This window comes from Daktulosphaira vitifoliae, unplaced genomic scaffold (genome assembly GCF_025091365.1).
Source record: "Daktulosphaira vitifoliae isolate Bord-2020 unplaced genomic scaffold, ASM2509136v1 Scaffold_5, whole genome shotgun sequence".
In the NCBI taxonomy this organism is placed as follows: domain Eukaryota; kingdom Metazoa; phylum Arthropoda; class Insecta; order Hemiptera; family Phylloxeridae; genus Daktulosphaira; species Daktulosphaira vitifoliae.
This window is the reverse complement of record NW_026099576.1, coordinates 15,500,382-15,511,793: the sequence shown is the minus strand read 5'-3', so window position 1 is coordinate 15,511,793 and position 11,412 is coordinate 15,500,382. Positions and strand designations below refer to the sequence as shown.

The following is an 11,412-nucleotide window of genomic DNA, read 5'->3' as shown; positions in this document are numbered from 1 at the left end:
ACAAAGGCGCCGCGGAGTCCGTAATCGAGCACCAAACGCTCTTTGCCACCCCCTCCTTCTTCTTTCTCTCCTTCTGCCTCTTTTTTTTAGCAGCGGTAACAAGCGGGAGTACGCCCGCTGCCACCTTGCTGCCTCGGAGGAGGGATGCTGCCAACCCTACAGCCTTAGATGGTGGGCCGTACGTGTCTGGGACGCACAGTCTTAAAGGCACTCATCACCTGAACCTGCTGATCTAACAATTGAAAGTGATTGCCCTTATTTTCTTCTGAATCTGATGACGGTAATTATTTAACTTGTAGTTATTAATTTATCAACTCATTTTTTTTTGTTTATTTTATGTAAAACCATCAAAACTAAATGGTTCAAAATTTCTTTTACGTATAAGATTAGTTATATCAAAAATATCATGCACCTCATATTCTACAAAATCTAAGAACATAAATATGACTCATAATATTGGCTTAAACCCATAATTATTTTGTAAATATTAGTTTTAAGGAATTTATATGTAACACTAGAAACTATTTTGCTATTAATATTTTAATGTTTATTTAATAAACTATTAATACGAAAATTTATTTTAAGGGGACTTGACCATCTTCTCGNCAAGGGGAGTTGACCATCTTCTCGGTTTTCAGTGGTCAATTAGTGAATGTTACATTATAATTAGTTATTATTTTGACTCTTCCTGACAATTCTTCGTCATCGAACTTGGACTTAGAACACTCAGTTCATCCCAATAATTTAATTTTTTTAGATCACTAATTAAATATTTTAGTTTAACTCATTCTCCAAATAAACGCAATCATTTACATTCTAATAATAATTTTGTTGTATCACCATCTAAATTATCATACAGCTCAAATTCTACAATATCTAAGAACATAAGTATGACTCTTAATATTTTAATTATTTTTAAATTAGACAATTAATTAAATATTTTTTTTAGCTGATTCTCCAAAAAGATGCAATAATTTACAAATCAATAATAATTTTATTGAATCGCCATCTAAAATAACACACAGTTTGTAATGTTGCAGAATTTGACTTGTTTTTTTAAATAAATCTTATCAATTAGAGGTGTGTGCAATAGGTGTAAAGTATTTTAATAGTTGTGTATGTGATAACCTCCACTAGTCAACCGGTTTTATATCTGTCATCCTATCGTTATCAGCTGACTGAACATGGTGCACCTGTACCAATATTGTTGTATTTCCCCCCAATGAACGTGTTAAAAGTTGGCACCACCACCACCCGGCGTCACAATCACCGGTCACTACAAATGCCGTGACGACGGGATTTTTTCTTCCCAACCATACTACTGATGCGACAAGTTGTCTGTCTGTATATAATTTTTATTGTGAAAACCACGTTTTTTTGTATTTTTTTTGTCCTCCGTTTTTTTTATTAAAACAAAACGTCGAGATGTCGATGATGGTGTAAGGCGCGAACTATGGCCGATGGTGGGCCGTCACTCCTCAAAATAATCAATAACAACAAGTACAACATAAAACCCCCCTTTTCTACCCCCTTTATTAATGTGATGTATATAGCACCTCTTTTTCTTCCTTTTTGTTTTTTATTCTTTTCTTATGAATATACATTATATATTTAAAATGATACATATAAATTTTTAATAATTAAAAAGAAAAAATATTATATTATACATGGCTATTCTCTTTTTATTAACATTTGTTTTTTTTTTATCAAAACCTAGTAGCTCCGTCAACAAGTACTATCTTGTAAAAAAATCATTTCTAAAAATAATGATTGTTGGTTTCTCCTGAATTAACAATGGATTTGTAGATCTATTTAACAACTTTTTTTTTATTAGTTATTTTAGTTAAAGTCTTCTTCTTCTTTTCTAAAGGCTAAGCCTTGTCATAGATTTTTATAGCTTATATCCTGGGAAATTAAGTGCAGTGGTTTCCCGTTTTGTCCTCCGTTTTTTTTGTTAAAATAAACGTCGAGATGTCGATGATGGCGTGAGGCTCGAACTATGGCCGGTGGTGGGCCGGCACTCCTCAAGAAATCAAGTACAACATGAAACCCCCCTTNATAAATAATTTAAAGAATTATTTAACAAAAACATACTGCTGTTTAATTATATTAAAATAAACGCGATTCCGTCATAAATCAATTAATACTCACTTTTAAAATCACTCTTTCCGAGAAGGAATCTATAAATTATATTTGTCATCTTTTTTATTCTAATCTTAATAATTAAACTCATTGTATCACCCTAATATTAAGTGTAAGAAACTATATTAACATTGTATTAAATGGTAAAACGATTTGTATACCTTACATCTGTAATAATTTAAATATTTTATGCTTACCTATCACGTCGGATAAAACGTGTGTATAATTTGTTACATAATGTATATACCTATGAAAGTGTCCTCGAAAAATTTTAAACATTCTTATTCAAAAACACCAAAGTTATACATATGTAAAGTGTAAATTTTCCTATGAAATACAAAATTTGTCAGCTATTTTATGAATACAATGAATAATTTTTTTTTTTCAAAAATAATATAATCATAAATAATAATCTAAGTGCATAAAAATTATTTTCAAAATAGTAAACATTTTTTTGGTTTTATCATAAATGATTTTGTTTAATGAAAATATTAAACTTATAGTAAAATCTAAGACTGACAATTCTAAGCTCACAATTCTAAGCTCACAATTAAGCTAAAATCTAAGCTCACAATTCAGATGATTTGGCATGGAATGACACTTAAAAATTAATTAGGCAAAATCACTGTTTTTTGATAAAATTAAAAATGTATTTTGCAATATGACAAAAAGTTGTTTATATGTAAGTAAAACGTGGTAAGATGGCGAATGGGGAAAGATGACGAATTCAGAGTTTCTCAAAAACTATTACAGATAGCAGCATATCATATCTACTATAAAAACCTCATATGATGTTCACAATTATTCGCTTGTATAAACACACGTACACGAACGTTAGTTTAAGTTATTATAAGAATTACGAATTTAATATATGTTACTATAATGTTTTTTGTAACGTCAATTAAAAACCAACATGCCACAGCAATATGTAAGAACAAACGAGAGGAAAAGTTAAGAAAATGAAGACAGATGTTTGCTATATCAGAATAAAATTGGAATTACATTAATTCTAATTTTGTGCTTGAAGAGTATCGTCTTATGTAACTCTAAAAAAATGCAATATGAATTGAAATTCAGACCTTATTTATTAATATCTAGTGATAATTTGATATAATGTTATGATCATTGTACTACTTAATTGAAATATTTTTGTCAATTTACAATATATGACTGACAATAACATTATTACTAATTATAACTATAACTGACAACTATTACCCCAAAAAAACCAAATTAATATACTGGTACATACAACTAAAGGTAATAAACGGATTTACATACAACTATAGTAAATATCAATGAAATTACAATCACTGATAGTAAATGATAGTTACCAAAAGAATATATTTGCCGCGAATAACAAAATTTTCGGTATATCGAATAAAATCAGTATTGAAGTTAAAACCAAATACCAGAATACGGATTTGAAATACCGCCAAGTTCTAATTGCACTACTATAATAATAGACGAAGAAAACTACCAACATTATATTACTTGAAAAACTTTTAAAAGATGTAAGGTTATTTAAGTTAAATACACATTTTGATTCAATCTTTTAGATTGCAAACAACCAATAGCAGAATAAATAATTTAGGGAGTTAAGGCATCAATATATTTAATTATCAAACTTGCATATAACCATATATTATTATTACAATCCTGTAGTTTTAAACCCATTTTACACTACCTTTCTTTTCGAACACCCGAGACTATTGATTTATAAATTTAAAAAAATCACAATTTTTATCAACACACCTCATATCACATTCAGTAACATCCTTTAGTTCTTTTTGGTCTTCCTCTACCTTTTATTCCTTCAACATTCATATCAATAAGTATATAAACAACTTCCGATTCCTCATAACATGACCAAACTATTTAAGTCTACTTCATATTAGCTTCGTTGGGAAGCTGAGAAGGTATTAATTTTAATGTGTTATTTTTTTTATGTCTGTTGCCACTTTTTTTCAGCTTTCACTGGACCGATTTCTTTCAATGATACGTCAAGATCACAAATCGTATCTAGTCGAAGACATTACCCTCAAAAATTGAAAAAAATTTCCCTCGTTCCCCGTAAATGGGGGAAACCTCAAAAAAATTACAAATTTAAAAATCGCTAATTTTCGACATTTTTTCAATTTTTTTTACTTAAAACTGCCATAACTTTTTTAAAAATGGCCAAATCAATATAATTTTTTATAATTATATTGAATATAAATTAAATTAATAAAATTTACTTAAACTTAAATTTTATTTATTTTTTGAAATATTTTTTTCAAATTTAGATAATATTCACTACATATTTTGCCATTTTATTTTTTATTTGATTTGAATGAATTCAAATTTAATTATATTTTTCTAATAGTTTCTTTTTTGTCAATACCGATATGATTGAATATGTTATGTTCATTACCTAAATGTTATATTATGTTTAATAATAAATTTATAAGTAAAATTTGAAAAATATGTTTACTTTGGCAAACATTTCTATGTTGACAAACTTTGTTGGTGTCAGCCGCATGACTACATTACAACCATTATTCATACTAAAAGCCATAAGCAACATTTTTTTTAACTCCATGTTTTGATTGGTCCAATTACAACTATAGATAGCAAAAATCATAGAATTCCTCTAAAAAATCATAATATAATATAGTATTTAAATTTAAAAAGTTTATTGCTTACGATAAAAATCAAATATTATATTATTAAAGAAAATATTCACTAAATACTAAATAATCGCTTGGAGATGTGATTGAGGGGGTGACAATTGACCTACTTGTTTGACCCATATATACGCTACTGATTCCTTATTACTTAAACCACTTTCATTACAATTCATATTTATTTAAAAATACAATTTATGTTAAAAGTAGAAAAATAACACATTCATAATAACACATTTATTTTATATGGATTCATTCAAATATAAAGTTTATTACATATAAGTAAACATATTTTCTATAAATAATGATATTTTAATTATAGCTTTTTAACCATTAATTTACATACACCATTGTATACAATTTTACATACATTACTTATTTAAAAAATACAATAAGATAAACTATATTAACAATAATATAATTAAATAGAAGACTTGTTAGAAATATAATAGTTTTACTAAGGTGACAGTCGATAAAATGCCCAGCCATTTTCACCTAATTTACAAACACTTTGATATTCACCGGCAAGTTCAGAACGCACAAATTTAATACGATCGTGAAGTCTGTCGCTCTGTCCTTGCCAAAATTCTATATTATGAGGCAATATCTTGTATCCATTCCTAAAAACAACAAAAAATTAATAAATTCATGTCTATAAACAGCAGTGTACACAGGATTATAGAAAATTAATACTATTAAAATATTTTATTTTATTTTCTTAATTTTGAAATCAAGATCTTCTTTTTCTTTTTCCTTGCCTTAATCCCCATACTTAGGGGATGGCCACCCTTATCCTAAACTTTATTAGTTTATTTAGTTTATCCTAAACTTCCACATGACATGATCTCCCACATCATCTACACTCACATCAGCCATCCCCATTTTGCATTTAATAACATCCCTCAATTCTTTTTGGTCTTCCTCTACATCTTTTTCCTTCAACATTTATTTCTATAACTGTTCTTACAGCTTCCGATTTCTCTCTCCTCATAATATGACCAAAACCATCTAGTCTATATTCTTCTATTAACACTATATCTTCAGCAAACAACATGCACCATGGAAACCCCTTCTTGTATTTCTCTAGTAATTTCATCTATCACTACAGAAAATAAGTAATGGCTTAAAGCAGAACCTTGGTTCACTCCTACTCTTACCCAAAAACCTTCTGATACTCCTCCTTCTTCCTTCTGTACAAGTGCCATCATACATATCTTCTATTAATGTACCTTTTCAGGATTTGTTTTCTCATTAATGCCCAATTTAAAACCTCTCTCAGTACTCTATCATCCGCTTACTCTAAATCTATAAATAACAAACACAGCTTTTTCTTTTTTCCCTAAATTTTTCTATTAGTTGCCTCACATAAAATAATCAAGATAATTAAAATGATAAAAGTCAAACTTAAATAATTCATGGTTTATAAAATAAAATAATTTAAATTGATACTTAATATCAATTTGAAATTTTGAAAAAGTCAATAGCACTTTTAACAATTATAAATATTAAAAATTATTATCTATACTATTACTATACTTTGCTAACTTCTCCAAAACTAATGAAAGGATTTTTGAAAATTATTACAAAAGTATATATATAAAACTATCAATAGCTTTCAGAACATTTGGGATGTTACATTCGAGTTATTTAATGTTACATCCGAGATGTCATATTAATTAATTACTTTTAATCAAAATAAATAAGATACTAACCAATAACTTGGTCTTGGAACATCTTTGTTCTCAAATTCCATTATAATATTTTCGGTTAATTTCTTTAAGGTATCCCGGTTGGGTATTACAGAACTTTGATGACTTACATGTGCCCCTATCTGGCTACTTCTGGGTCTAGTTCTGAAATATTCGTTTGACTCCGATTCGGAGACTTTTACTACAGGACCCTCGATTCGCACCTAAAGAACCAATATTATAAGTATGAAATGTTAAATGATAATTTATCGTATTGTACCGATCGATTTAAAGGATCCCAGTAAATTGTCAAAGCAGCAACGGGATTTTCTTCCTATAAAAGTAATATTTATAACTTTCTATTATATCTTTACAAAAGTCATTAAATATATATATATTACCAGCTCTCTGCCCTTTCGACTGCATGAATTCGTGTAAAACGTAAAACCATATTCGTCATATGATTTGAGCAACACAAACCTTGCAGATGGAATTCCATTTCTATTAAATTTGATAAGCGGAGAATTAAAACAATATAACAATATTATAATTACTAAGGAGTGTATTTAACTTTTCATGGAATATATCCAAGCATTTAAATATTTGTATTCATCAACGTTTTAACTATCAAAAATATATTTAACCCATCTTATTAAAAAAATGTAAAATTTATTATAAAAAAATATAAATTTAATAAAAAAATAATAAATTTAATATATTAATGTCTAAAACTCTCCCTAAATATATAATCTATTATTTTACAATGCTATAAACATAACTAAATATTTTTTTTTTTAATTATTACATCATCAATATTTTATTATAAACAATCATTCAACAAATTTTATTTTTAAAATTATAGAATGGTTTTTACACATAATTATTTGAAATTATCATGTTATTTTACTTTGTGGCGGTAGCTAAGCAAGCTGCATTTGGCTGCCTAACGTCACTGCATTCAGAAGCATTTTGAAACCACGATGAAAAAAGTTTTATTGGATCCTTTGATTCCAAATTTTCTTCAAGAAACAAATCATCATTGCTACGATATGCGACTCGTTTTTCTAAAAATAAATGAGAAATGACGATATTCCTTCCAGGCATATATTTAATTTAGAAATGAAGACTTTACAAAGACTTCGGCATATGTTACAAAATTAAATTTTTCAGGAAACGAAAAAAACAAATTAGATATCTTTGGAATCGTCAAACAAGTGCTGCTATTTTCCAATTCTTTTTAAATATATTTTATGTACTAAAACATTAAAATATTATATACACCGAAGTCTTTGTAAGTTTATTAGATAATTATTAAAATTTTACTAAAAAGTAAAATAAATATTTAAATGGGAAGTGTAGCTGAGTCAGCAACATTAATTAACAGATTTTCTTTTCTCTTGTCTTTATCCTAACTACTTGAGGTCAAAAAAAACCACTCCACGATTGTTTTTCTATGAGAAATTTAAGTTTATTTTTTACAATTTAGCAGTTGTAAAAATACAAATATTTGTGAAATTTAACAGATTTGCATCAAAGAGTATTTTATGACAGTGATGTTTTAATCAATGTCTGATAGCATCTATACTTGTTCCAAGTATATAGCATCCCAGATTATCAAAGTGTTGATTTTTTTTCTTATTAATATAAATATATTATCGACTATAAAACATAAAAACTATGACCTATAATTGAAATCCAAGAAATATAAGTATCATTTTTTAATTTGAGATAAATTCGAGTTTTTGTTATTCCATAACACCACGTAAAACACAAAATCAGTTTTTCATGATTTTTTGCTAAATAGAATTATTAATTAAATACTAATTGTTTACTGTCATTTATGTTTCTGCATTCTATGTGCCTTTATTAGTATCTTTAATGAATACTATCTTACTAAATGATTACACTTGTCAACAAGCAATTTTCAATAGAGATAAAAATATACTTTCCTAAACAAATTTTTTATATTGATTTTAAATCTCCAATTAGATTTTTCTTTCATAACATTTCACAATATTCTGAAACATTTTCAAACATATCCAGAATTTTTTTTTTTTTAATCTCTTATAGATGTAAAAAAATGTATGAAAGGTTCTCTTCAAATCCAACCTGTAATTGGGTTTTTCATAAAAAGTATACTGAAGCTTTACTCTAGTAAAGTTAAGTAAAATATGTTGTTAGAATTAATATTTATGAACAAAAATTATAATTAAAATGCAGAAAATTTGTTTTGAAAATGCCATTTGTACGAAATATTTTTTTAATATCTAAAATTGAAGGGCTTTTTATAAATTGTCAGTGCTAACAAGTTCAGTTAGAACAAAATCAAGTTCTTTTGACGCATAAACCAACAAAATTGGTCTAGTGAGAGCTGAGAATTATCATAGTCATTAAAGTAATGCACATAAAGGTAAATAATATGTACTTCAATACATATTTAAAATATATATTGAGAAATTCTTTTTTCAACAAAACAAAATTTAAAAAATTCATTTTAAATAAAATCTACTTTTTGTTTTTATCATAAAATTCCTTAGCTCTCACTGAGTCCATGTTAATGGCTTATATATCAAAAGAACCCAAATTTTATCTAATTAAAGATATCACCTTCAAAATATATAAAAACTTTTCAATTTAAGAAATTTAATATGTCTCCACCACGAAGTAGTAATACATTCAAATTAATCTTTTAATATAAATATAAAATATTTGTTATAAATAATGGTTCAAGAGATATCATCGACCAGTCATTTTTTTAATTTTAATCTTGTTAAACATATATGCTTTAAAAACTAAAGTTGATACAATTTTAAGGGTATAAAAGATGAAATAGAACTATAGTTTTTAGTGTTAATTAAAGTTTGTAGGATACTAATAATTATTGAAAACACAAAATTATATTTTTTCTTATACTTTTAAACATACTGCGTGAATCATAATTAGGAGATCACCTGTATAATTCAATATTATATAAATGTATATCTACAATACAGAATAATTATTTATTTTCTTTTATATATTTTTTATTACAGGAATTTTTTTGGATTTATTCTTCGATTTTTCATTAAAGAGTGAAGAACTTGAACTTAAAAAATATGATAAAGCTTGATCTATTATTATTTATTATAAAACATTACCTTACAATAAATAAAATTTGCATAATTTTCACGAACATTTTATACACCACTAACAATAATTGACACTTTATTTTAAAACTCAACAACACGTAACATAAAAAAATGTTAATAATACAGCTAAGTTATAGTAAGGTTAATAGTCCATAAAAAGTGTAACAAATATATATATATATATATAAATATATATAATTTAAGATTACAATGAACTATATAGTCATGTATATTTAAAATTTCTAGCAAGTATAAGAAAAAAATTTGTGACACTAGACATAATGCTTATTAAATTATTATTTATTTCATAATGAAAGCTAAATATTTTTTACTAAAACCAAAATTATACGATATAAATAGAAATATTAATAATCTAAATCTAATCCCACCAATAATTATCACAGTGGTAATGGGAATGTCGCTTTCAAAGTAGCGATACTTTTAGCATAATAATCAGGCACCAATTCTTGTAGTTCTGGATCATCAGATTTACTCCATTTATCAATTTCTTCAAAAGTATTTACACCAGTTAAAACCAAAAGTGTTTTAAACCCGCAACGTTTACCCAGTAAAATATCAGTGTTGCAACGGTCACCAATCATTATAGTTCTTGTAGGATCAATATTATAAGTATCCATAAGAACTTTTCGAATGTAACTATAAGGTTTGCCAACCACATAAGGTTCACGACCAGCACAAGTTTTTACTGTACATACTAAACTTCCTGTACCAGGCATGATGATCTTTGTTCCAGAGACTGGAAAACTTTCATCAGTATTTGTTGCAACAAACAAACAACTCTGATCTTTCAAATAAGATGCTGCTTTGAAGATTTTTGGATAACTAAAATGCTCATCAAATCCAACTAAAACTGCTCCTACATTTTCTTCAAGTTGTACATTTTCTACAAATGTTGGCACAGAACTTTGTAAATAGTCTGGCCCTACGCCAAAATGATTTACACCCACTTCATTTAATTCACTAGCAATAGCAGGTGAACCAATAACATATACTTTTTTTGATGGATCAAGATTGGATTTCAAATATTTAGCAGCCAAAAAACTAGTACTAATTATATCATTTTTAGAGGCCTTAAATCCAAGATTTGTGAACTTCTCTAACAACTGAGTTTGTGTTTTTGTGCTATTGTTGGTAACATAAAATACTTTTTTGCCATTAGACTTAAAACCATTCATTACGTCAGGTGCTCCATGTATTACTTGATTTAACATCCATAAAACTCCATCACAGTCAGTGAGTACATTGTCGAATGAAGCAAAGAATTGTTGACGGCCTTGTTCAGACAATAAATCTATACTTGTGGTGGTCTTCATCTTGATGTTTAGATTCCTAACAAATAAAAACGTCGAAATAGATTTTGTAAACATGACCGTTGTCAACACACTACTGAAAGGTTATTACATGCTCTAATAGTGTTATGCTGATTAAAATAAATAATAAAAATATGGTAGTCAATTTATAAAAATTTAGCAAAAGAAAATATAAAATATATCATAGTAAGAAGGAAACTTAAAAAAACTTACGTGCAAAATTTGAATCAGCCATACGAGGTAAATTAATAAATAAACGGCGAACTATTTGCTTAAACGAATTGGTACTAAAAGTCATCAAATTTCAATACTGCAATTGCGTAGAAAATGAAAATATTAAAAAGAAACAACTAAAAAATGTTTAGAGATAGTTCCAACAGAATACTGATATAGCCTTTTGAATATTAATAAAAATTAGTTCTCAATACTCATCTTAGCTCGCTTTAGGTGAAATACT

The 11,412-nt window shown here is 27.0% G+C and overlaps 1 protein-coding gene across 3 annotated transcripts; it reads right to left on the bottom strand.

Moving 5' to 3' along the window:
* Positions 1–5,030: 5,030 nt before the first annotated feature.
* LOC126906733 (pyridoxine-5'-phosphate oxidase) lies at positions 5,031–11,409 on the bottom strand. Of its 3 annotated transcripts, XM_050687501.1 has the most exons (6): positions 11,169–11,405; positions 7,404–7,560; positions 6,898–6,997; positions 6,777–6,830; positions 6,521–6,720; positions 5,031–5,428 (listed from the first exon to the last, which is right to left on the bottom strand). In XM_050687501.1, exons 1-6 carry the CDS (start codon positions 11,251–11,253, stop codon positions 5,266–5,268), a joined length of 759 nt encoding a protein of 252 aa, XP_050543458.1. In that variant the 5' UTR covers positions 11,254–11,405; the 3' UTR covers positions 5,031–5,265. The 3 variants fall into 3 exon arrangements, with proteins under 3 accessions (XP_050543458.1, XP_050543456.1, XP_050543457.1); XM_050687499.1 differs by lacking the exons at positions 5,031–5,428; positions 6,521–6,720; positions 6,777–6,830; positions 6,898–6,997; positions 7,404–7,560 and adding an exon at positions 9,904–11,031 and having other exon boundaries at positions 11,169–11,409; XM_050687500.1 differs by lacking the exons at positions 5,031–5,428; positions 6,521–6,720; positions 6,777–6,830; positions 6,898–6,997; positions 7,404–7,560 and adding an exon at positions 9,904–10,974 and having other exon boundaries at positions 11,169–11,407.
* Positions 11,410–11,412: the final 3 nt, after the last annotated feature.

Excerpts from the sequence above, each read along its gene's own strand:
- LOC126906733 (XM_050687499.1), bottom strand. The coding sequence starts at position 11,012 with ATGTTTACAAAATCTATTTCGACGTTTTTATTTGTTAGGAATCTAAAC.